This window comes from Mytilus trossulus, unplaced genomic scaffold (genome assembly GCF_036588685.1).
Source record: "Mytilus trossulus isolate FHL-02 unplaced genomic scaffold, PNRI_Mtr1.1.1.hap1 h1tg000244l__unscaffolded, whole genome shotgun sequence".
Taxonomy (NCBI): Eukaryota; Metazoa; Mollusca; class Bivalvia; order Mytilida; family Mytilidae; genus Mytilus; species Mytilus trossulus.
The window spans coordinates 2,192,324-2,218,828 of NW_026963317.1; the positions used below are offsets into that span (position 1 = coordinate 2,192,324).

Below are 26,505 nucleotides of genomic sequence, written 5' to 3' on the forward strand. Positions count from 1 at the left end.
TGTCTCATGGACACTTTCCCCATTTATTTTTGTATGTAAAGTTTAAGTCCTCACTATTTTTGAATGTAAAGTTTAAGTCCCCAATATTTTGTATGTAAAGTTTAAGTAAGTTTGTGATCTTGACCTTGCAGACTTTGCTTACAGACATACAAACCTGCTACTATAGACTCATTGTTATTCATTAAATACCAACTTTATGGTTTTCGTGGATACAGATGAAAGACAAATTCAAATATTTAACAAATTACAAATTTTCTATCAGGTTGTATCCAGATTTGGGCAAAACCATGCATTCCAATATCCATGAAAAAGCAAGTTTTACGCAATCTACAAAAATTTGTTCCCACAAAAATAAATGAATCCACAGTATTAGTGAAATAATTATATCCTCTTGTGGGTGATAATGATGGTACACACTGTCACCTGTGTTAACCGACACAATGAGGGACCAGAAAAAAATGTTGGATTAAGCATGGTGTCAGAATACTCAAGATTTTTTCTGCAATGATAGGCATATTTTGGGACCAGGATAATGTGTTGATTAAAGCATGATTTTTGAATATACAAGTGTTGGAATAGGCAAGTTACACTGTACATGTACAAATCTCATTTAAATCATTCATGGCATTCAAAAGTTCTGGACACAACTTTCACAGACTGACAGAGCTTTTACAGGGGACTTAACTATCATACCTTTTTCCTAAGGTTGTGAGATGCAAATTACCCAACATGTCAGAAAATAACACAAATAAATTAAAATATTTAATGTCATGTTAGACAACGTTGATAATGCATTTTATTTACAGTTTATATAAAATTAATATGGTTAAAAAGAAGGTAAAACATTTAAACATATCTTATATGCTATTATACAGTACTATACATCACAGTAAAAACTAAACAAAATGTAATAAATGTATCACATTGTAGCAACCATTTGTATTGGACTAAATCCATTGTTCTTAGTAAATATATAAGAAATAGCTTTTTTTAGATGATAATATTAATGCTTTTCTATGTTCATTCAACTGCAAAATGCAACCCTAAATTAGAATATATTAACGCTACAAACATTTCAGCTTTTTGTTCTAATTTAAAGATGTTGAGAAAAAAAATCAAATGTTGGTAGATAAAGAGCTTTACTTTAATAAGCGGTCAAATTATCTCTTAGAACATATGAAATTCAATTGGAGATCATATGACCTTAGTACAGATGACCTCAAGTCCTGGTCAGATGACCTAAGTACAGATGACCTCAAGTAGTGGTCAGATGATCTTAGTACAGATGACACCAATGGGATGTCAATTGACCTAAGGAATGATTAAATCAAATGGATGTCAAAATGAAATATACAAACAAAGATAAAATAAATGAAATTGAAATAAAAGTGAAAGTAACATAAGATATAAACTATATTCCTAAAATAATGCCATACTCTCTATGAGGGAATATTCAAAACAAATATGTTATATGGTAAATAAAAACCCTGATTTGATCAGAAATGTAAAAATATCTATGCATGAAAAATAATAATTCTTAATACAATCTGCTGCCATTTCTAATTTATTAACTTTTCCTTTAATAAAATATCATTAAAATCATTTTGATAAAATATCATTAAAATCATTTTGATAAAATATCATTAAAATCATTTTGGTAAAATATCAATAAAAATTAAGTTTGCATTGAAGCTAATCACAATAATAATACAAGTTTGACTGCAAAAAAAATTCTTAAATTCTAGCAATATTCAAGTCTATGGAAAACTTGAAAGATAAAGTTTTCGTCTAATGATAACTCAAATGGCTCCATTATATAGCATGCTTAAAATGTAAAATCAAAATTATATTTAGCTAAATAAAATCAAAGTGTGTCCACATATAGGACTAAACTTTATCTATCTATCTATCTATGTGATCCACGGTTATCTTGTTTTAAAATTGTCCATGACCATCAATGATCGGGACATTTTTTCACACAATTTCAGTGATTTTGATGATCCTATCATGTACATGCATTGCATAGTTGAAATGTATTAATATAATATGGATTTTGGGCTTCTATGTAATTCTTGTTTAATCCTGAGTCAACGACTCTTTCAAAATTCTCCTCAAGATTTTACCACTTGGTGCTTTGGGTATAAGATCAATAAACTGTACTCCTCCTCTTAGCTTCTTATAATATGCAGCATTATCTAGAAACAAAGATATAGAATATTAAGGTGTTAGGGTGCTATAAACAGTTTCGTACTAAAAACTAGGGGTTATTCCCCGTCTAAAAATAACCATGGAGGAAAACCCCTGTTTATTTACTTACTTGGTGAAAAAGTATCATGTTTTTTGTATTTGATTGTAAAAAATAGTTAATTAGCTTTCAATTAAAACAGGTTGAATGATTGAAATAATTTTTAAAATTATATTAAATAAACATGTTTCAAGGGGAGACAACACTGTAAACAGTCTGTTTTTTTAGCAGTGAAAATTGAAAACTTATTTGCAGCCACTGTAGCTCTTTTCGGAGCAGGAAACCGTACCCTGAAATAAGATTTTTTTGAAAGGTCAGGTAAAAACCTACAAAATTCATACAGTTTCGATTATGAAAAATGTGCATGGATCATGTCTTCATGGGTGTGCACTTGACCTGATTTCAAGTTTTTTATGTTAAAATTATACCTTTTTTCCCCCATGTTCATTGGATGAAATTTTTATAATATATTAAAAGTACACATTATTTTTATTTCATTATAAACTAGAGAACATTCTGATTCCAGTGATATCTAGTTTTATACATGTATCTTTATTAATCAGTCCACCAGTAAGGGTCACATATGCATGGTCCCTCAAAACATGACGTCATAGAAAAAAACTGTTGATTGCACCCTTACCTAACACTACAGGGAGATAACTCTGTAAAGTCAGCAAAACGTTTTAATTACGTTGTGTTGTAAAGGGAATATTAAGCTTCTCAATGATCAAAATTGGTGTTTGTCAAATTGCTATATAACCAGTGTAATTATTCTGGCAAAACGGTTGGTTCAAAATTTTGAAATTTTGAATTTTTTATTAAAGGGTCAATGTAAATACATTGTCAAAATTTTATGAAAATTAAACGAGCCAAATTAATTTTAGTGAAAGTGTTGGGTACCACCTTAATAAAGAAACAATAGTCATGTGACTTTTATTGTCAGAGATAACTATTTACCTCCCTTTTTTTCGTTCATTTCTCAGTAAGTTAAATTTGCATACAAATTAAATAATAATTCATAAGTGGCCCAAGATAGGATCATTGATGAAAACGGTAAACATTTTCTTGGTTATTCATGTAATGTTGATCAGACTGTGGTATTTCAATGTAAAGAAAAATTCAAACTAGACAGTCAAGGGATACAAAACTGAAGAATCATTTATTTCTTATTTTTTTTTAACATTTAAAAAAAAAAAAAAAAGAATCATTTATTGACGTCATTGAATAAATTTAAGATTTTTTTTATGGTTGCTACTTTAAATGTAGGAAACATCTTGATTGACCCAATGTATCAAATTCTGAATCCACCACATTGTTTGATAATGCTACAAGAAAAAGTTATCAAATGTACCAGGATTATAATTCAGAACGCCAGACACGCGTTTCATCTACATTAGACTCATCAGTGACACTCATATCAAAATATTTATAAAGCCAAACAAGAACAAAGTTGAAGAGCATTGAGGATCCAAAATTCCAAAAAGTTGTGCCAAATACGGCTAAGGTAATCCATGCCTGGGATAAGAAAATCCTTAGTTTTTTCTAAAAATTCAAAGTTTTGTAAACAGGAAATTAAAAGGAGCAAGAATGTTTCCAAAGTACAAGGATGCCTTTCATACTACCATTTCTATGTTTAGTAACCATGAAATTAAGGTCAAAACTATAATTTGGCATTGAAATTATGAAAATCATATCATAGGGAACAGAGCATAAATTGGAAAACATAATGGGCCCTAAGTGTGGCATAAAAACCCTACCTTCTACATATTGAGATATTTCTCCCGCTGATACATCAGAGTTGGGTTTCTTGACAATGTAAGCTCTTGGTACCTCTCCGGCCTCATCATCAGGCATACCTATCACTGCTACATCTTGTACTGCTGGGTGGTTAAGGAGTAGATCTTCTAACTCTGCTGGGGCAACCTAAAACAAATAGTACATTACTATAGTTTGATCTTCTTCTTCAAAGTTTTCTGCTATGGAGTAAATTTTTCAAGTCTGGGTGAGCAGTCGTAAATAAAATATTAGAGTTAAATTTTGTTCTCCTGAATATATTTTTTGACTCAGGAGAAATTGACACATTGTATGTATACCCTGCACAACAAATGGTCTTATGAATTTATGTTGCATTGCTCACAATCCATTTGGCGTATACTCCATATCTCTATATGTGATGGTCCTCTAAAATCAATATAAAATGTCTTTATTTTTTTTATGGATTGATTGTTAGTGTTTGAACGCCACTTTTAAATGCTACATTTGGGTTATTTCGTGGTGGCCAGTTTTTATTGGTGGTGGAATCCAGAGTGCCTGGAGAAATCTACCAAATTCAATAGGAAAACTGACAATCCTAGTCAATTAAAAATGGAGTCAAGTGCACCCAAACTGGCGGTGTTGAAACTTTTTTGTTTGAAGTTCACATATATAGGAAGTATCTACATAATATATAAGTGTATTTACTTACTTGATAACCCTTATATTTAATTAATTCTTTCAGTCTGTCTGTAATTACAAAACTTCCATTGTCCTTCACATAACCAATATCTCCTGCAAAAAAAACCTTAGATTTTTTAAAAATGGAAGTAATTCATGAAATAAATGTCATCTGTGTATTTTCTAGGGGGTCTCATTGGGGGGTTCTGATCCCAGATCCCGCTTACTGTTTTGTCAGATTCCTGTATCAAGCTTACACTATGCAATTTTTTGTCATTTCCCGGGTCCCGCAAGACCTCATTTCCAGTTTTCACGCCACAATAATTTGACTTTCACGTGTCACGCTTACAAAAAATCGGCAAACCCGTGTCACTCTTAGACCCAAATGAGACCCATTGTACTTATTTAAATAAAACCTTGTTATCTCCCCTGAAATGTATACTTTTAACCAAAATTTGAATTTGCCTCTTTCAAATAAACAAAACTAAGTTTATAGTTATATATTAACATATCATATACTATTTTTGTGGAATTATTATAGAAAAATATGGAATTTGAAATAAAAGACACAAAAAAATGTTATTGCAAATTTTATATTAAACCTCTTTGATTAAATTCCTTACATATTACACGGTAATATTTTGCATCCACTATAGTCATGACTGAAAAATAATGACTGAAAAATCAGTACTGTAATAAATAGAAAAATAAATTTTAGCACCACAGAAGTGGTTAAATCTACGCCATTACAAGGAGGTTCTCGATTCCTGTTTACATCATACATCTCTACTCAGTTAAATTTTAGTTATGACATCTATTGGTGAAAAAATTGGTATTTTATTGTATGCAGATGACATTGTGTTAATTGCTGTAATGAAAATAATGTACAATTAATGCTAGTTATTCTTGATATATAGTGTAAAGATAATTTATTGAATGTTAACTTTGAAAAAACAAAGATTGTACATTGTAGATTGGTTATGAAGGCAATCAGAAGACGCGTTACATCCAAAATTAAATTATTTGTGTTTATATCTGTAAACTTCTTGGCTTAACTAAAAACATCTCTGAGAAATTTCTTAATTATCATTCTTATACAAAATGTTATCTTTGTTATGCTCACTTAGTGAAAAAATATCTTGGTGATGAATTGTAACAAATTCAAGTCATTTGTAATTATCAACCATACTATCAAGATTGGAAAACACTTTTTAAAAAATCTGAAAAGTACAATAAGCCTTTCACTCTGATCGATTCCATGTATGTGAAACAAATTCAGAAATAAAATTGGTTTCATCTAAAGCATAACCTATTTTAACCTTATTTATAATGATTAGATATCCAGAATGAATTTTGGTCTCAAGTAAATAGAGCTTTGGCTATGAAATGTGATATGTTTGTTACACGTTTTATGTTTTAAATTGATAAGTATTTGAATAAAAATACTACTTTTGGTTTCCAAATGTAATTTCTTTCATTGTAAGTGCGTATTTGTCAGATATTTTAGTACTATAGACCTTATCAATTTTGAAGTTGATTTTGGAGTTGTTAGCTGGATTTTTTTCTTCTTTTTTTCCTTTCTTTATGGGAAGATATTGTAAATTCGTAATATATAACATCAAGACATTTATAAAGACAACCTTGTAAAGGCACAAATATATGTATTTGAATGTACAGAAGTGAGGACATAGATCTGGACTATCAAAACTGGATTACCATTCTTGTGATATTTTTCTGGACGTTAAGCAACTAACAATCAATCAATCAATCTTTGTGATATTTTCTGGACATAAAGCAACCAACAATCAATCAATCAATCTTTGTGATATTTTTACATGACATCAAACTGCTCGATCTACTAACGAATTAAATGAATTAAAAGACACATTTCCATATTTACAAACAAGATAACACTATGAAGATTATCTGAATTTTTCATACAAATTTTCGACAGAAATAAAAGATGTGAAGTGCTGGATAGCAGACAGGAAAAGAAAATAAGCGCTGCAGTTAATCTGGATTTAATCAAACATAAATATTGTTGACAAAATAAAAGTAAGATAGCTGACCAATTTTGATGGGACTAAAATTTTAAAACCTACATGAGGCACCATATATATTTATCTAAATTCAATAGAATGGGAAACTTGTTCTGCAAGAAAGTTCCTGTGTCAGCTGTGAGTATTGAACCTGAACCAGAAGTTATTCTTCCGTGTCAACTGTGTGAACAATTTCTACAGATCAAATGGAAATGTATGAACTGTAATATTGTTATGTGTGATAATTGTGCCTATCTACATTTCAGTTCTAAAGTTGGAACAGATGCCACACATCAAATTGTAAATACTTAATAGATAAATTATATTTAAAAGATTACCAATATTATGTTTTACATTTTTTTTCTTTCTTTTTTGTACTTGCAAATGAGAGGTGAAAGATACCAAAAGGATATTCAAACTTGTATGTCGAAAACAAACTGACATCGCAAAAAAAAAACCAAAAACAACAGTACACAAGTTACTATATAGAAAACTAAAGACTGAGTAACCAAAACAATTGGTACCAAATCTATGAGATATATTATACATCCTTGGCTTTCAAATTTTAGGGTTTTAGCATTCCTGATATTCAGAAAAGTGCTTCAGACGCCCAAAATTGATAGAATTATTCATTTTTACAATCTTTTTTTTTTTGCTTGAGGACATCAATACTTGATTTTTAAAGGTTTAATTGTTTCTGTTGATAAAGAAGTACTTCAAATATCAATATAAGATAATGTGAGTAAAAGACAATGTGACAGAAACTTGAAAAAAAAACTAGAGGTCATTTACATATTTTATATCAGGCCTACATGTGTATGAAATCAGTCATTTTGTTCATTTGGAAATAAAACAAGTGACACTGTGAGGTAAGGAACTGCTCACTGATGATATCCCTGCCCCAACTGGATAATTTTAATAGTGTGGAAATATGTAATTGTTTGGTAAACAAGAAGTTGTTCAGTGATGAATCTGAAAAATCATCATACAGTATAGCTGACTTATAAAAAATCTGGTCTGACACTTGAGTTCATAAACCCTTATGATGTAGTCCCTGAGAAAGATGCGACAAAAATGTTCTAGAGATGGAAAGGACGACCTGATAGACGTAATGGACAGTGTCAGATGTTATACAGTATACCCCACTTTTTTAAAGCATGTAATATCTCCTATAACTTTTGTCAAAAATTAAATATTCAAAGGATTAACCTGTATGAAGCCATCCATCTCTTATAATATCTTCTGTAGCCTTTATATTATGGAGGTAGCCTTTCATAACTTGTGGACCTTTAACACATATTTCACCGACTTCTCCTTCTTTATCTAACTGGGTGTCTGTATCTGGACAGACAATCTGTAAAACAAACATTCTTTCATTGATAAATTAGGTGACATGGCCATTTAATGATAAATTACTTGACACAGTTAAAGGACATGTTTACAAAAAGATAATTTATGTCACAAATCATAATAAATCGAACTAGTTGCAGAAAATATATATAGTAAAAAAAATTAATATACTATATTAAGATAAGTTGTTAACAAAATAAATTGATTGTAAATTAAGATGTTAAAAAAGGCAAGTCTAATAAAATTTTATTCATTTTGTATCCTTACTAAACTTAATTTTTCCTTCTAGTCATGTAGTCAAGTGGTTGTCTTTAGTTCATGTCTGTCATATTTGTTTTTCATAAATTGTTTTATTATAAATTAGGAAGTAAGTTTTCTCAATTGAATTGTTTCATATTTTTCATGTCAGGGCCAATTATAGCCAACTAAATGGAATGGGTTCACTATTGTTTTCATAGTTGAAGGCAGTATCACTGTATGTTTGCCTATAATTCCTTGCATCCATTTTATTTGAACTATGCAGATTGTTGTCTCATTGGCAACTATATAACATCTCCTTATTTTATATACACATTTTCACAAATTCACACCCATAATATTATATATTTATCTTAATTTAAATGAAAAGAACATAAAGATTACAACACTGTATTTCAAGGGGGACTGTCTGTATAAAGTTCGAAAAAATATATGGTTTAGGCAATTCAGCAATTTCCCCATTTGCAAATGAACATAAATCATTAGTGAAAGTGACAAGGGTAAAGTTGATAATGCCTCCTTTGACAAGCAGCAGAGGCATAAAAATATTTAGTATTGTCAATGTTAAAAGAAAAGAGTAAACCTACTTTACAGAGTGTATTTGGGACTACAAAGAAATAGAGTAAACCTACTTTACAGAGTGTATTTGGGACTACAAAGAAATAGAGTAAACCTACTTTACAGAGTGTATTTGGGACTACAAAGAAATAGAGTCAACCTACTTTACAGAGTGTATTTGGGACAACTTTTCCCACGGATCCTCTGGTATTTGGTACTGTATCAACATGAATAACTGGACTGGTCTCTGTCATTCCATAACCTAGGAAATAAGAAAAATAAATATACTACATTAGTCCATGAGAGTCTGGATGGAGGATTATCCTTTCTGTATTGTTATTTGTTGTATATATTTCACCATTCATTATATTTTAACCCCATTATTTTCTTTCTTTTTTCTTTTGCCCTTTTCATCTAATCTGTAAACTTAACCAATACCTGCCTACATAAAACAATGTATATAAACAAAAAGTATCGAAAGAAATTTGGAAATCCTGCAACAAATAATTGAAGAATATCTGCAAATTTATTAATTTCTGACCACAACAATGAATCATGAGATAATCATATTCAAGGCCCATATATCACATATATCTTACTTAGAGTACCCATACATGTAATATCTTACCTTGACAAACAGGTGCTTTGAGCCTCTCCATAACCTCTTCTGTCAAGGAATCTCCCAGGGGTGCTGCTCCACTGATTAACTTTGTAATACTGGACAAATCAAACTTACTCACAACCGGATGTTTGGCTAAAAACAGTATAATGGGCGGCACCAAATGTGCTTGTGTTACCTGTAGATATATAAAAACAGTATAATGGGTGGTACCAAATGTGCTTGTGTTACCTGTAGAAAAACTAGAGGCTCTCAAGAGCCTGTGTCGCTCACCTGTTACTGTATTTACTGATATCGGTCATCTTGGTTGGTAGGTGGGGTCATTAGACACTTTTTTTAAATAGATACCATAGTGATGATTGTGGCCACGTTTAGTTTAATATGGCCCATACTTTTAGAAAAGAAGATTTTTGTACAAGTTACAAAAATGACGAAAATTTGTTCAAAATTGACTATAAAGGGCAATAACTCCTTAAGGGGTACTCTTACAATTTTAATCATGTTGACTTATTTGTAGATCCTTCTTTGCTGAACAAAATTGCTGTTTACAGTTTATCTCTATCTATAATAGTATTCAAGATAATAACCAAAAACTGCAAAATTTCCTTAAAATTACAAATTTTAGGGCAGCAACCCAATAACGAGTTGTCAGATTCATCTGAAAATTTGCGAGGGGATAGATCTTATTCTGATGGACATTTAAATCTTGAAAGATTTGCCTTAAATGTCTTAGTTTTAAAGATATAAATCAAAAACTGCATTTTACCACTATGTTCTAATTTTAGCCATGTCGGCCATTTTGTTTGGTAGGCGGTGTTATCAGATACATTTTTCAAACTATATACCACAATGATAATTATCGCCAAGTTTGGTTTAATTTGGCCATGTAGTTTCAGAGAAGAAGATTTTTGTACAAGTTACAAAAACTGACGAAAATTTGTTAAAAATTGACTATAAAGGGCAATAACTCCTTAAGGGGTTGACTGACAATTTTGGTCATGTTGACTTATTTGTAGGTTTTACTTTGCTGAACATTATTGCTCTTTACAGTTTATCTCTATCTATAATAGTATTCAAGATAATAACCAAAAACTGCAAAATTTCCTTAAAATAACCAATTCAGGGGCAGCAACCTAACAACGGGTTGTCCGATTCATCTGAAAATTCTAAAGCAGATAGATCTTGACCTGATTAACAATTTTACCCCATGTCAGATTTGCTCTAAATGTTTTGGTTTCAAAGATATAAGCCAAAATATACATTTTACCCCTGTGTTCTATTTTTAGCCATGGCGGCCATCTTGGTGGGATGGCCAGGTCACCGGACACATTTTTTAAACTAGATACCCCAAGGATGATTGTGGCCAAGTTTGGTAAAATTTGGCCCAGTAGTTTCAGAGGAGAAGATTTTTGTAAAAGTTTACGGACGACGGACGCAGGACGACGGACGACGGACGCCAAGTGATGAGAAAAGCTCACTTGACCTTTCAGGTCAGGTGAGCTAATAAAAACAGTATAATGGGTGGTACCAAATGTGCTTGTGTTACCTGTAGAAAAATAAAAACAGTATAATAGGTGGTACCAAATGTGCTTGTGTTACCTGTAGAAAAATAAAAACAGTATAATAGGTGGTACCAAATGTGCTTGTGTTACCTGTAGAAAAATAAAAAACAGTATAATGGGTGGTACCAAATGTGCTTGTGTTACCTGTAGAAAAATAAAAACAGTATAATAGGTGGTACCAAATGTGCTTGTGTTACCTGTAGAAAAATAAAAACAGTATAATGGGTGGTACCAAATGTGCTTGTGTTACCTGTAGAAAAATAAAAACAGTATAATGGGTGGTACCAAATGTGCTTGTGTTACCTGTAGAAAAACTAGAGGCTCTCAAGAGCCTGTGTCGCTCACCTGTTACTGTATTTACTGATGTTGGTCATCTTGGTTGGTAGGTGGGGTCATTACACACTTTTTTTAAATAGATACCATAGTGATGATTGTGGCCACGTTTAGTTTAATATGGCCCATAGTTTTAGAAAAGAAGATTTTTGTACAAGTTACAAAAATGGTATAAATTTGTTCAAAATTGACTATAAAGGGCAATAACTCCTTAAGGGGTACTCTTACAATTTTTATCATGTTTGACTTATTTGTAGATCCTACTTTGCTGAACAAAATTGCTGTTTACAGTTTATCTCTATCTATAATAGTATTCAAGATTATAACCAAAAACTGCAAAATTTCCTTAAAATTACCAATTTTAGGGCAGCAACCCAATAACTAGTTGTCAGATTCATCTGAAAATTTGCGAGGGGATAGATCTTATTCTGATGGACATTTAAATCTTGAAAGATTTGCCCTAAATGTCTTAGTTTTAAAGATATATAAATCAAAAACTGCATTTTACCACTATGTTCTAATTTTAGCCATGTCAACCATTTTGTTTGGTAGGCGGTGTCATCGGACACATTTTTCAAACTATATACTACAATGATAATTATCGCCAAGTTTGGTTTAATTTGGCCATGTAGTTTCAGAGAAGAAGATTTTTGTACAAGTTACAAAAACTGACGAAAATTTGTTAAAAATTTACTATAAAGGGCAATAACTCCTTAAGGGGTACTCTTACAATTTTTATCATGCTGACTTATTTGTAGATCCTACTTTGCTGAACAAAATTGCTGTTTACAGTTTATCTCTATCTATAATAGTATTCAAGATAATAACCAAAAACTGCAAAATTTCCTTAAAATTACCAATTTTAGGGCAGCAACCCAATAATGAGTTGTCAGATTCATCTGAAAATTTGCGAGGGGATAGATCTTATTCTAATGGACATTTAAATCTTGAAAGATTTGCCCTAAATGTCTTAGTTTTAAAGATATAAATCAAAAACTGCATTTTACCACTATGTTCTAATTTTAGCCATGTCGGCCATTTTGTTTGGTAGGCAGTGTCATCGGACACATTTTTCAAACTATATACTACAATGATAATTATCGCCAAGTTTGGTTTAATTTGGCCATGTAGTTTCAGAGAAGAAGATTTTTGTACAAGTTACAAAAACTGGCGAAAATTTGTTAAAAATTTACTATAAAGGGCAATAACTCCTTAAGGGGTTGACTGACAATTTTGGTCATGTTGACTTATTTGTAGGTTTTACTTTGCCGAACATTATTGCTGTTTACAGTTTACCTCTATCTATAATAGTATTCAAGATAATAACCAAAAACTGCAAAATTTCCTTAAAATAACCAATTCAGGGGCAGCAACCTAACAACAGATTGTCCAATTCATCTGAAAATTCTACAGCAGATAGATCTTGACCTGATTAACAATTTTACTCCATGTCAGATTTGCTCTAAATGTTTTGGTTTCAAAGATATAAGCCAAAATATACATTTTACCCCTGTGTTCTATTTTTAGCCGTGGCGGCCATCTTGGTTGGATGGCCAGGTCACCGGACACATTTTTTAAACTAAATACCCCAAGGATGATTATCGCCAAGTTTGGTAACATTTGGCCCAGTAGTTTCAGAGGAGAAGATTTTTGTAAAAGTTTACGGACGACGGACGCCGGACGACGGACGCAGGACGACGGACGACGGACGCCAAGTGATGAGAAAAGCTCACTTGACCTTTCAGGTCAGGTGAGCTAATAAAAACAGTATAATAGGTGGTACCAAATGTGCTTGTGTTACCTGTAGAAAAATAAAAACAGTATAATGGGTGGTACCAAATGTGCTTGTGTTACCTGTAGAAAAATAAAAACAGTATAATAGGTGGTACCAAATGTGCTTGTGTTACCTGTAGAAAAATAAAAACAGTATAATAGGTGGTACCAAATGTGCTTGTGTTACCTGTAGAAAAATAAAAAACAGTATAATGGGTGGTACCAAATGTGCTTGTGTTACCTGTAGAAAAATAAAAACAGTATAATAGGTGGTACCAAATGTGCTTGTGTTACCTGTAGAAAAATAAAAACAGTATAATGGGTGGTACCAAATGTGCTTGTGTTACCTGTAGAAAAATAAAAACAGTATAATGGGTGGTACCAAATGTGCTTGTGTTACCTGTAGAAAAACTAGAGGCTCTCAAGAGCCTGTGTCGCTCACCTGTTACTGTATTTACTGATGTTGGTCATCTTGGTTGGTAGGTGGGGTCATTACACACTTTTTTTAAATAGATACCATAGTGATGATTGTGGCCACGTTTAGTTTAATATGGCCCATAGTTTTAGAAAAGAAGATTTTTGTACAAGTTACAAAAATGGTATAAATTTGTTCAAAATTGACTATAAAGGGCAATAACTCCTTAAGGGGTACTCTTACAATTTTTATCATGTTTGACTTATTTGTAGATCCTACTTTGCTGAACAAAATTGCTGTTTACAGTTTATCTCTATCTATAATAGTATTCAAGATTATAACCAAAAACTGCAAAATTTCCTTAAAATTACCAATTTTAGGGCAGCAACCCAATAACTAGTTGTCAGATTCATCTGAAAATTTGCGAGGGGATAGATCTTATTCTGATGGACATTTAAATCTTGAAAGATTTGCCCTAAATGTCTTAGTTTTAAAGATATATAAATCAAAAACTGCATTTTACCACTATGTTCTAATTTTAGCCATGTCAACCATTTTGTTTGGTAGGCGGTGTCATCGGACACATTTTTCAAACTATATACTACAATGATAATTATCGCCAAGTTTGGTTTAATTTGGCCATGTAGTTTCAGAGAAGAAGATTTTTGTACAAGTTACAAAAACTGACGAAAATTTGTTAAAAATTTACTATAAAGGGCAATAACTCCTTAAGGGGTACTCTTACAATTTTTATCATGCTGACTTATTTGTAGATCCTACTTTGCTGAACAAAATTGCTGTTTACAGTTTATCTCTATCTATAATAGTATTCAAGATAATAACCAAAAACTGCAAAATTTCCTTAAAATTACCAATTTTAGGGCAGCAACCCAATAATGAGTTGTCAGATTCATCTGAAAATTTGCGAGGGGATAGATCTTATTCTAATGGACATTTAAATCTTGAAAGATTTGCCCTAAATGTCTTAGTTTTAAAGATATAAATCAAAAACTGCATTTTACCACTATGTTCTAATTTTAGCCATGTCGGCCATTTTGTTTGGTAGGCAGTGTCATCGGACACATTTTTCAAACTATATACTACAATGATAATTATCGCCAAGTTTGGTTTAATTTGGCCATGTAGTTTCAGAGAAGAAGATTTTTGTACAAGTTACAAAAACTGGCGAAAATTTGTTAAAAATTTACTATAAAGGGCAATAACTCCTTAAGGGGTTGACTGACAATTTTGGTCATGTTGACTTATTTGTAGGTTTTACTTTGCCGAACATTATTGCTGTTTACAGTTTACCTCTATCTATAATAGTATTCAAGATAATAACCAAAAACTGCAAAATTTCCTTAAAATAACCAATTCAGGGGCAGCAACCTAACAACAGATTGTCCAATTCATCTGAAAATTCTACAGCAGATAGATCTTGACCTGATTAACAATTTTACTCCATGTCAGATTTGCTCTAAATGTTTTGGTTTCAAAGATATAAGCCAAAATATACATTTTACCCCTGTGTTCTATTTTTAGCCGTGGCGGCCATCTTGGTTGGATGGCCAGGTCACTGGACACATTTTTTAAACTAAATACCCCAAGGATGATTATCGCCAAGTTTGGTAACATTTGGCCCAGTAGTTTCAGAGGAGAAGATTTTTGTAAAAGTTTACGGACGACGGACGCCGGACGACGGACGCAGGACGACGGACGACGGACGCCAAGTGATGAGAAAAGCTCACTTGACCTTTCAGGTCAGGTGAGCTAATAAAAACAGTATAATAGGTGGTACCAAATGTGCTTGTGTTACCTGTAGAAAAATAAAAACAGTATAATGGGTGGTACCAAATGTGCTTGTGTTACCTGTAGAAAAATAAAAACAGTATAATGGGTGGTACCAAATGTGCTTGTGTTACCTGTAGAAAAATAAAAACAGTATAATAGGTGGTACCAAATGTGCTTGTGTTACCTGTAGAAAAATAAAAACAGTATAATAGGTGGTACCAAATGTGCTTGTGTTACCTGTAGAAAAATAAAAACAGTATAATGGGTGGTACCAAATGTGCTTGTGTTACCTGTAGATATAAATATAGAACTTGCTGCATGAATATTAAAAGGGGGAGGGTTGACAGATAAAATAAAATAAATAAAGAATGTGTCCATGGGAAATTCTGCAGTGTTTTCAATTTACAATGGGACATAACTCAAGACTGGTGAAATTAACACCACCCAAATTTGAACTTGATTTGTGCTTGGTAATAAGCAATGTGTATAAGTAATGAAAATTTTTATTGAGGCAAATTAAAGTTAGAGCGGAAATGGCAAATTTTGCAATTTTTCTGTTAATAAAGGGACATAACAAATGTCTTGCCACCCAAATTCAAATTTATCAGTGTTCGGTGCAAAAAAGCTCGCTGTTTGGTGTAAGCCAAGGCTCCGTGTTGAAGACCATATTTTGACCTATAATGGCACACTCATACCACATCTTCTTACATCTATTGTGTAGGAGCTTCATAGTATTTGAGCTTAGAGTAAAAGGACAGAAACTAATTCTGGTGACTAAAAATAAATAGTTACCGGCATAAAGAGTTTATCTTTGATTTCTTAATTTTGTTAAAAAAAAGTCTTGTCCTAGAGTTGGATTCTCTTAACAAAGGGAGAATTACACCCATTCAACTTAATCATAAAAATAGAAAAATAGGACAAGGCGATATCTGTCTACAATTGATAAAATTAAACCAAATATCAAAATATGTCATCTAAACCTTCAAATTCTAATTTGGGAATAAATAACTGATTAAAAACTAACCTTGTAACCTTGTAAAGCTTTCAGGAACATTTCCGGGTCAAATCTTGGTTGAGTGACAAGTTTACCTCCATCTTGAAGAACTCCCATCATCACAGGAGACAAACCATAGATATGGAAGAAAGGAAGAACTCCCAAACATGTATCTTCTTCGTTCACACTTATTAATGGTCTGAAAAAAAATTGTTCCATATTTCAAGTCACTCTTAATTAATTTAAAGTTCTAAGGTAGATATTGGTTTTTAAAGGGAAATTCCACGATTTTTTACTTATCATCTAATTATATTCATCTTAACATAAAAAACACATTTGCAAAGTTTTAAATTTATATTCCTTCTAATAACGGAGAAAATCAAGTATTTGTAACTTTTTTTATTGAATTCTCGAGTGGGTCGTGACGTATTAGCCCGATTTGTTGAATTCTGGGAAAAAATAAAATCTATTTAACTCTTATAGCTTATCGACAATATACGTAATTAAAAGCGCACAGCTGACGAATGGTCGTAGTTATTAACCACAATATAAGAATAAACGAAAATGAATATGCATATACCGTTTTGTATTGATTGAATTGAACTCCTTTAAAATTATCTCTAGTAAATGTTTTCGAATAAATTTCATTTATTGTTGTTGAGATTTTTTCATAAAATTTTTATTGAACATTTTTACTGATATTTAACTGAAAATATTTCCGTTCTATTTACCGTTATTGTTTTGATGATCATTTCAATGCAACTAATGTGTGAGCAGAGTGTGTATATTATTTTGTAAAGGTCGCTGTATATTTCTCGGCTGAGGTCAATTCGTTTACCTTGTAGCTATTTAGCCCCAGGTGTGAGCTCAACCGTACACAGGTATGAATGTTGTTATTTGGAAAGGATAAACAGAAATGATCAGAAAACGTGTGCCGTTTTTAATACACTAAGATTTAATACAGGATGAGAATAAAGATACAATAATTAAATTGTGTAAATTAATTAAGATAAAATAAAATTCAGATTCGTTATTCCGAAAGTGTATAAAAATAAAATGAAACAATTTTTGATTACTTTCTTAGCGGCAATTATCGTAAATATTCAAATATGAAATAAAAAAAGTAGTACTTTTAATCTTTAATAAAAACTAAATTCAATGTTACCTAATTTGATAGGATATACCATTGCACATCTGTTTGATATCAATGACTTTACCGGAATTTCTTAACTTGTATTCAAATCTGGCTGTGTTTTAATGCTCGTAAAACTATCGCAATTTTAAAGTTTTAATTGAAAAAAAAATACAACATACAACATGCATGATTTTTTTTTGTTTCTTTTTAGCATTTCATTCTTACATAATTAAATTCATTGGATTATTTACACGAACTTTTTGTGAAAAGAATATCAATTATCTATATAAGCTAAGAAAATTTTTTTTTTTGGGGGGGGGGGGATTTTGTTCATTTTTAAGAAAAATTATATGATAATATTTGTGCAATGTTGAACAAGATATCTATAATTAATTCAAATAAATAATACAGTAGTTGTAATAAAACTTATATTTTAGTCATGCATAACTGATATTGACGAATTTAGAATAGTTCGTCCCTACATCGTTGTTTTTGAAACAATCATTATTAGTATACATGTAAGTTTCCTTAAGTATAAATGCTATTGAGGATGAGCTTCAGAGAAAGCAGACTAGTAGCGTTTCGTTAGTTTGTTTGTTGGGAAAGGAGAGGAAATGCAACCAGTTGTACAGATAAACGACAGAATTACCATACAAGCATTTATAGTCAACACAACCAGAAAGAGTTCCCATCATGGACGGGGAATATGAAGGCTTCCAAGAATGAACAAGTAACATGTCTAATTCTGAACAGTTAGAAAACGGACTATCGACATCGACCGCTTGTTCTTGATATTTGAAACTGCATGCATATATACGTATAAGTTTATGATAGTGACGAGTTCTTGCGTCTGACAAAAACTAAATTCCTTCATGGTTATATCTTGTCATACGTTTATATTAGTTTGTTAGGTGAGTACTCAAAATCGTTGTTTAAACATCCTGTTTGTGAGATGTAGATTCATTTCAATAGTACCGAAATTTCGTCTATATATTAAGTTTCACAAGTGTATAACATGGAGAAGCTCTGAAGGTACATAACTCCCATTTTGTTTGGGTGTGAACCATCGATGTTTACAGCAATATCAAAGAATAAGATGATGATTGTAGAAAGAACTATGGGCGTCATGTGGCAAATATTACATGCATATCCGACTATTAGTTGTCAATCTGTATGAAAAGATTTCCAATACAACCATATTATTAAGTCGGAATGTTTACATGCTATACTCTCGTACTAGTATAACAGGGTTCTTGTGGCGTTCACCTTAGACACACATCTTTTTAACGATGTTTTAAAAAAAAGACAGAACCAATTTAATGTCATATTTCCCTATTTTTTAATATAACTAAAAGTCTTTTTTCTGTTATTGAATACCAAGAAAGAAAATAAATCCCGAAATTAATTTGGAACTTTGATACTCAATAGTTTCCCAGCAAAAAATTCACATCCCTTGGGGATAACTAGTGTTCGTCCAGTGGCATATATAACAATTGTGATGACGAATTCCTTCCTTTGTTCGCGAACAATCTTATTGAAATATGAATCTGTGATTTTACTTTGTCCACAACTACGATGAACCAAAGCAAGTTAAACATTGACCTTTATTTAAATCAAATTGGTTCACTTTTTCTTCTTATTGTCTTCTTCTTTTGGTATTATAGTCTAACGACATTCGATGATTACATACCGTTGGCATACGTGGACTAGTCTATTTACAAAACTTTTACACCAATTTATTCAAAATATATGTTTTTTTCTTATGTTCAATGCATACATGTATATATTTTAAATTGCGCTTTAGTTCCGTAACTTTCTACCCAGTCGTATACACGAGTCGTCGACAAGTGCGTACATTTTTTTAAATCAATATTTCTGGTATGTTCCAATCTGTCCTTCACAATTGACAACGAGTATATATTACATTTTCCAAAATTCACCCTTGGAAAAAATATTTAAATAGATTTTAATTTCATCAAATCTAATTTTTTTAGTATTATTTATATTTTTATGAATCTTATTTTTTACACCAGAAATGTTATTTATAAACAAGCGTATGAGTTTAGTAATGACAAGTAAGACATAGTTGTATATTATACATCTGATAGTTCAAAATGGAAAGTTATAAGTTATCGGCCGTGTACACTATCAATACCTGCAGAAGTGAAACAAAGCATGAACTTGCAAGCCCGACAGAAAATCGCTTGAATACCTGGACGTGTCACCTCAAACCCCTCACAATACCTTTGGAAGTAATACCTTTAGGCATGCTGGTGATCAGATGAGGGAAGATCAGAATTTATTTGAAAAAAAGTTTATTACTTTAAAGAATTATGAACAAATTAGATTTTGGAAAACTATTTTCAAGGAACACTTATTTATGATTTCAACTTTGACTTTTTACCTAATTCCAATATCAACAGTTTAAAAACCATGGTAATTTAAAAAAATAAGAATATTTTCCGTTTCAAGTTAGTTAGTCGGATAAACCAGAGACATATATACACACATATGTCTCTGGATAAACCAACCTAACGATTGACAAGATATCGACACGCAGTTACGACTACATCGGTTACTGTAGTTTTGTTTCTTTGTGGTTTATAGACATATCGTTGTTATTCATTGGGAAAGAACACAAAATGGCTGAACAGAGAGGATTGATACTCTAAATTTAAAATCGATGGTGATCGCTTATCTAGCGGAATAAAACTTTAATATTTATGAATTTGAGGATTTTTATTCAGAATGAACATAATATCAATTTTTGATTTTTTTGCGAAGTTTCCCTTTAAAATAAATTGATTCATTTAGCTTCAACTCATAATTTCAATTTTTTTGAATATCTTTCTTTTTCTTTTGTCTTCAATTTAAAAAATATAAAGCTATAAATCAATACGTAAAATCTAAATATGCCTAAAAAAGAAATTCTATATGTAAAATAATACATTTTCCCCTCTGAATATTTATATCTTGGCAAAAGATTAAATATAAGTTGAAAATAAAATTTGCACTTCTTAACAATCTATGGTGAGACTAAAACTAGAACTTTTATCGAACACATAAATATATTTTAATACGTTGCTCATATCTAAATATCAATAACAACATCTAAAATGGGACTTATTTTGGCAGTTTTTGATGATTTGCACTAAATGCAAAAATTTTGAAGTTCTAAATGCCAATATGTAAAACAAATTTCCAATTTTATATACTGATATCTGATAGAATTATGTCTAAGGGAGTAACTATTTAACTTCAAAGGGAGGGGGATATGTTTGGGTTTTTTTTGTCCGATTCAGTAATTTTTCTCACCCAAAACTCAAACATTCTTTAGTTAGGTTTTTTCGTTGCTATGAATCAAATTATTTTTTTCAAAATTTAACACTAAAAATCTGGATTCAGATATCTTTTTTTTGTCATCTGCTTGACCACAATTGTTTTTTCTTAATATTTGGGATCAGATTTTTTTTTAAAGAAAAAAACATTAAGTTGAAGTTGAAGTTAAAAGTTCTTTAAAAGATGAACATCTGAAGAATGTTTTATGGCAGATTTAGGATTAATTTTGATATTTGAACTCAACAGGCCAAAAAATGTCCAGACCTTCTCCTTTTGTTCTTTTAATGATGTTTTTTAATAATTGGAAATATCTAAATACAATATTATCATTTTTAAATTTCAGTTGCACAGTTTATCAATAGTAGTGACAAATAAATTTGTCCCTATTTGACTCCAATGACCTTGAATATTGTTTCCTGATATGACAAGAATGCTGGTGGTCTATTTCGTAATTCTGTTTATTTTAATGGGATGTTTATAAGATAAAATCTCAACCTTTGAGTCAATGGCTTACATATGCACTGGTTTATCTAAATATTAGTGCAATTAAGTTCATTTAGAAAGGAAAACTTAGGTATAGGGGTTGATATGACATTGTAAATTCAAAGATGAAAATTTGAATGAAATAAAATCATATATTTTATTTTTCAAAATTTCCTTGAGAATAAGTGAATCTATATTAGAAACAACAATTATACATTATTTGGGGCCCTTTATAGCTTGCTGTTCAGTGTGAGCCAAAGCTCCATGTCGAAGAAGTACTTTGACATATTAGGTTTACTTTTACGCATTGTGACTTGGATGCAGTGTTGTGTCATTGGCACTACATCTTCCTATATCTATTTTACAAGTGTTTTCTACACCTACCTGAACTGTAGAAGATTGGAAACTATATTACTGTGTGTCAACATAACCCCTTTAGGTAGACCAGTAGTACCACTTGAGTAAGGCAGAACCACAACATCTTCCATTGGATCAATACTGATGTTCTCTGGGAAGGCCTTCCCATCATCCTCTAACAAGGTGGAGAATGGTCGGTGACCGTCTGCTGTTCCAAACACTACTATGTTCTATAAAATAAAAAGATAAAGTAGATAGAAGAAGATGCGGTATGAGTGCCAATGCAACAACTCTCCATCCAAGTCATAATTTATACAGTAAATCATTACAGGTCAAAGTAGGGTCTTCAACACAGAGAAGAATGAATATACCAAGAATAATTAAAGGAATAATTTAAGGGGCAGATCACAGGTCTTTATAGTCCCTGTTACTTTTTCTAAGTTTTGGGGTGATGCAGCACAAGATATATATTATGGCTTTTTGTTGATTGCTGGAATCTTTATGCTGTTTTAATTTCTGGTTTTATTGTGTTTTGAGGTTGCTGTTTTATATCTTTTGTTTTAAAACCATCTGAGTTGAAAAATAATCTGTTGAGAACTTTTTCAGTTTCTAATGAATATCTAACAGTCCCAGTCCCAACTAATGGATAACATTACCTTAATAATACTGTTGAGAACTTTGTCAGTTTCTAGTGCATCTTTAACAGTCCCAACTAAAGCAGGAATTGTAAACAAACTGCTAGCTCCCGAGTGTTCTAAATGTCTAGCCAGTTCCCCTGTGACAAAAAACAACATTGTTATACAAAAGTTCAATTCAAATAAAACAAGTATCAAACAATCGTATCTTATGAAAATGAGAGAGAGAAAAAATAACTTAAATTCCTGAGTGGGTCTCATTGGGGTCTAAGTGTGACGCGGGATTGCAGATTTTTTGTAACGGTGACACGTGAAAGTCAGATTATTGTGTCGTGAAAACGGGAAATGAGGTCTTGCGGGACCCAGGAAATGACAAAAAAATGATAATTGCTTAAGTATATAGTGTAAGAGGGATACGGGAATCTGACAAAACAGTAAGCGGGATCCGGGATCGGAACCCCACAATGAGACCCCCTCCTGATGTTCCAAATAGGGAAACCACTCATATTTGACAAGAATTACAAATTGAAAGAATAAATATTTACTACATATAAAAAAAGAGTTGCAGCATTACTTCTTGCTATGTAATCTCTAGTTCATTTGCAGAGGCTTATTATCATAAAAACAAACCTGATGTGTAGGCTGGGTTCATTGTTGTGACTATAATGCCTGCAGCTGCGGCCCCTAACATCACCATGGTAAATTCAGGGCTGTTTGTAGAATATATGGCTAAAACATCTCCCTTCTTGTACCCCATCCTGGTTAAAGCACTGGCTACTTTAATAGCATTCTCTTTCAGTTCTGTATAAGTATAGGATTTCTCAGTGGTGCCATCTACCTGTAAAGGTGTGACATGAGTGTAATATTTGAGTGATCAAGTCTTGTACAATTTTGATATGCTTATAATATTCAGGTAGAAAATAATCAGAAAAAAAACTTTAACAGTATTATTTGGGTTAAACTATGTGTGGATTCAGAGGAGGCTATAGAATGTATGCCCCTTACCGCCTTCTTAAAATAAAAAAAATACTTAGATAAACTATAAAATAAATCTTCATTGTGTCATTATAAGCACATGTTTTTTTCCCTTCAGTTGTCACTAGTCCCATCTTCTATAGCTTGCTTATTGGTGTTGTTTATGCACATTGTTGAAGGTCCTTCAGTGACCTATATGGTAGTTGCTAACTTCTACACCATTTTGTCTCTGTTGGAGAGTGGTCTCATTGGCAATCATATCACATCTTAATTTTACATTATCTCAGACAAATGTGTGTGCAAGTGGCATTCATATTCACTCACCATGGCAACATTTTTACTGAATTTGTCAAATCTTGGAAACAAGAAGTCTGTAAGAGAAACATTGGGGATGTCTATGTCTGGTATGAGACTTCTGTGGACTTTTCTTTGGTCTGATGTGCTGAAGCTTTTCACACTGGTCTCCACACTGGTCCTTTTGTCTCTGTTTCTTTTTGCAAGGTTAAGCAGAGGACGACTTGACCGAAAAACTCTGTTTAAACAACTGTTAGAGGCCATGGCTCTTTCTCTGGAAAAAAAGAGAAAATTGGTTAGAAGATACATTGATTAAATAAGGAGAATTTATAGAACCAAGGATTATACAATATCCTAGCTAGTATGAGAAACAATAAAAAATGATTGCAAGTCGATATTTCTACAGTAAAAATGTAACAAATATATCAAAACATTTTAAAGATTTAGATTTTCAAAAATAAATAGTTGTGTCATCTTGGATTTCTTTTTTACTACTCTTCATTTTAATGGAAAAATTGTGATTTTGTTAAGGTTTATCTTAGCAAGTTTTAGACATGTTATGAAAATCAGAGTTGACCAGAAATATTTATTGGTGTTTAACCCCTTTTAAATACAAGTTAAATAGAAACATGCATTGTTAGCTCACTCACTGCTAAGTTTCTTGTCAGTTTATATGAAAATGTTCAAAAGAACAAAAACAAAAAAAAATAAGTTATTTCCCTTCAACAGATAAAATATTTGCAGTGGTGGGGACATTGGAATGCTGTTCTTTTATTTGGAATAATTGAACCTACAAAAACGAGCACATTTACTATTTTACCCAAAATGATGGCATTTATTGTTGAACTTCCAGTAAAATCTGTATTGTAATAAAGAACCAATTGTCCTTTTAAACAAATTTCATGATTAAATGTGACAAATCCAGACAATAAGGATTTGAGGTTTATTTAATAGGGGAACCAATCCTAACCATCTCAAATGTCAAATATTTCTGTCCCTATTTTCCCTCCAGTCAGAATCCACAATGAGATCCAAGGTTTTACAGCTATCAAATCTTTTTTTTTTTTAATCTATTTACACAAATACCCAGAGGTGATACCTTAAACTTCTGTCTACAGTTTATTAGCCGTGTTCTTACGTTAAAAATATCTTTAAAAGTTTGCCCCTCACAGTATGAACTTGAAAAAATTTCAGAGTGTATTAAATCAATATATAGTTATCTCACTGTTTATTTAATGTTTTATATGTCCTTTAAATGTCACAGTTAAAATAACAATAAGGGTTTGATTGAATACCATATAAATTGTAAAAGTGTAATAATGTAGGTACAATTATGTATCATAACATAATTAAATTAATCCAAAATTAAATGTCTATACTCTCCTTACAAGTAAGCTGATTCATACTTTTCATGCTCTATTTATTTTCTTTTTTTTCAATAAAAAAAATAAATACTCTTTTTCACACTAGTACTACAATTTCACTTTAAAATAGGTTTTGGCCTAAATAACATAATAACATATAATGAGAGGAAAAAGGTAGCAACACATTTGTTTATATTTTAAACATAACAATGAATTTATAAGTGTAACATTTAGAAAATAAACCATTAGGTGCAATGTTTACTAAAACTAAAACTAATTTATTTAAAATTGTTTGTGTTGCTTTAGAAGTTTTTTTAATAAGAAATTAATGTTGCTTATCTTTTTTACTCAGTATATATAAATAAACAACAGACAAAAACAAACAGAACTGTCAGTTCATTATTGTAGAGAGAATAAATATGTCATAAGAACATTAAAACATTTAGACTTAGTATGATTGTTCTGCATATTTAAGAGTCTATGTTGCTCTTCCATTTACTTAAAACACCCCAAGATGATTTTGCATTTTAAAACTTAAAAACCTTATCAAAACACACTTTCACACATAATTACATAGTCTCTGTAAATAATAAAACAGGAGATTATAAATTACATGCCTAACTTACAATTTTAGATAACCACTGCAAATCCTTCATGCACTTGATAATATTTTGTATGCAAACAAAAAACTCTGTAAAAAAAATGAATTGTGCATATATTACTTACCCAAGGTGGATCAATTCCTCAACTGAAAATTAGCACAATAAAATAATGTTATAATAATAAGTACATTCACCTGTAGGGCTATGACCGGCTGGATTGTTTATATCAACAAATTGGACTTTGACCTATTGATTTCTTCCCTTTACTTAAGATTTGGTGGGAAATTTAAAATACGAAAGATTTAAGATTATTAGGGAATACCTTTAGTTATATCTCTTAATTAGTTTTTTAAGTCTTTTTTTAAGTACATTCTGAAGTTGTTGGTTGAAAGCATTATAGCTGCCATATGTCTGAAGGCTCATAAAGTTGGACCAGGAACATATATACTGTTCCCAGGTTGGACATTTTGAAATTCTATGACAAGTTAGACTTCAGGCTTGTCAGTATTGCTTAAAGGAAAATATGTAACAATACTAAAATTATCTAATTAAGATCAAATGCAATATTTTACTAGTATGGTATGTAATACGAAAATAAAATCTTGAAATTTTTCTCAGCTTTTCTGTATATTATTGATTTTGGGGGGAAAGTTTCTAACAAGATACTTCACAGTAAATTCTGATTATAATGGGAATTCTTCTTTTAAAATGTATAATTAATGTATAACTGTATAAATGACTTTCTGTATATATCAAAGACACTGTAAATAATTGCTCTGAAAAAGTTAAAACATATTTGTATATTATTGTTAGATCTATATACTTGTACATGTATAACTATATCTATATTATTAATACCACATGTTTTACTTCGTCAAGTTTATGTAACACTATTATTAAGACCTCATGCTACACATGTATATAGGCCTGTGTCCAAGTGGTGTTCATATA

The 26,505-nt window shown here is 31.3% G+C and overlaps 1 protein-coding gene across 1 annotated transcript; it reads right to left on the bottom strand.

Moving 5' to 3' along the window:
• Positions 1–955: 955 nt before the first annotated feature.
• On the bottom strand, positions 956–25,777 carry LOC134701460 (uncharacterized). The gene is made up of 12 exons (XM_063562615.1): positions 25,679–25,777; positions 23,619–23,860; positions 22,950–23,157; positions 22,341–22,459; positions 21,712–21,914; positions 16,401–16,569; positions 9,512–9,680; positions 9,048–9,145; positions 7,927–8,071; positions 4,710–4,792; positions 4,003–4,168; positions 956–2,195 (listed from the first exon to the last, which is right to left on the bottom strand). Exons 2-12 carry the CDS (start codon positions 23,850–23,852, stop codon positions 2,077–2,079), a joined length of 1,713 nt encoding a protein of 570 aa, XP_063418685.1. The 5' UTR covers positions 23,853–23,860; positions 25,679–25,777; the 3' UTR covers positions 956–2,076.
• Between the last annotated feature and the right edge of the window lie 728 nt (positions 25,778–26,505).

Bases quoted from the DNA above. Each gene is read 5' to 3' on its own strand.
- LOC134701460 (XM_063562615.1), bottom strand. From the start codon at position 23,852: ATGGCCTCTAACAGTTGTTTAAACAGAGTTTTTCGGTCAAGTCGTCCT. The intron at 22,460-22,949 runs GTTTGTTTTTAT...TTTTTGTCACAG, and splicing joins GAACCCAGCCTACACATCAG to GGGAACTGGCTAGACATTTA. The intron at 8,072-9,047 runs GTAGGTTGACTC...TTTGTTTTACAG, and splicing joins TCCCAAATACACTCTGTAAA to ATTGTCTGTCCAGATACAGA.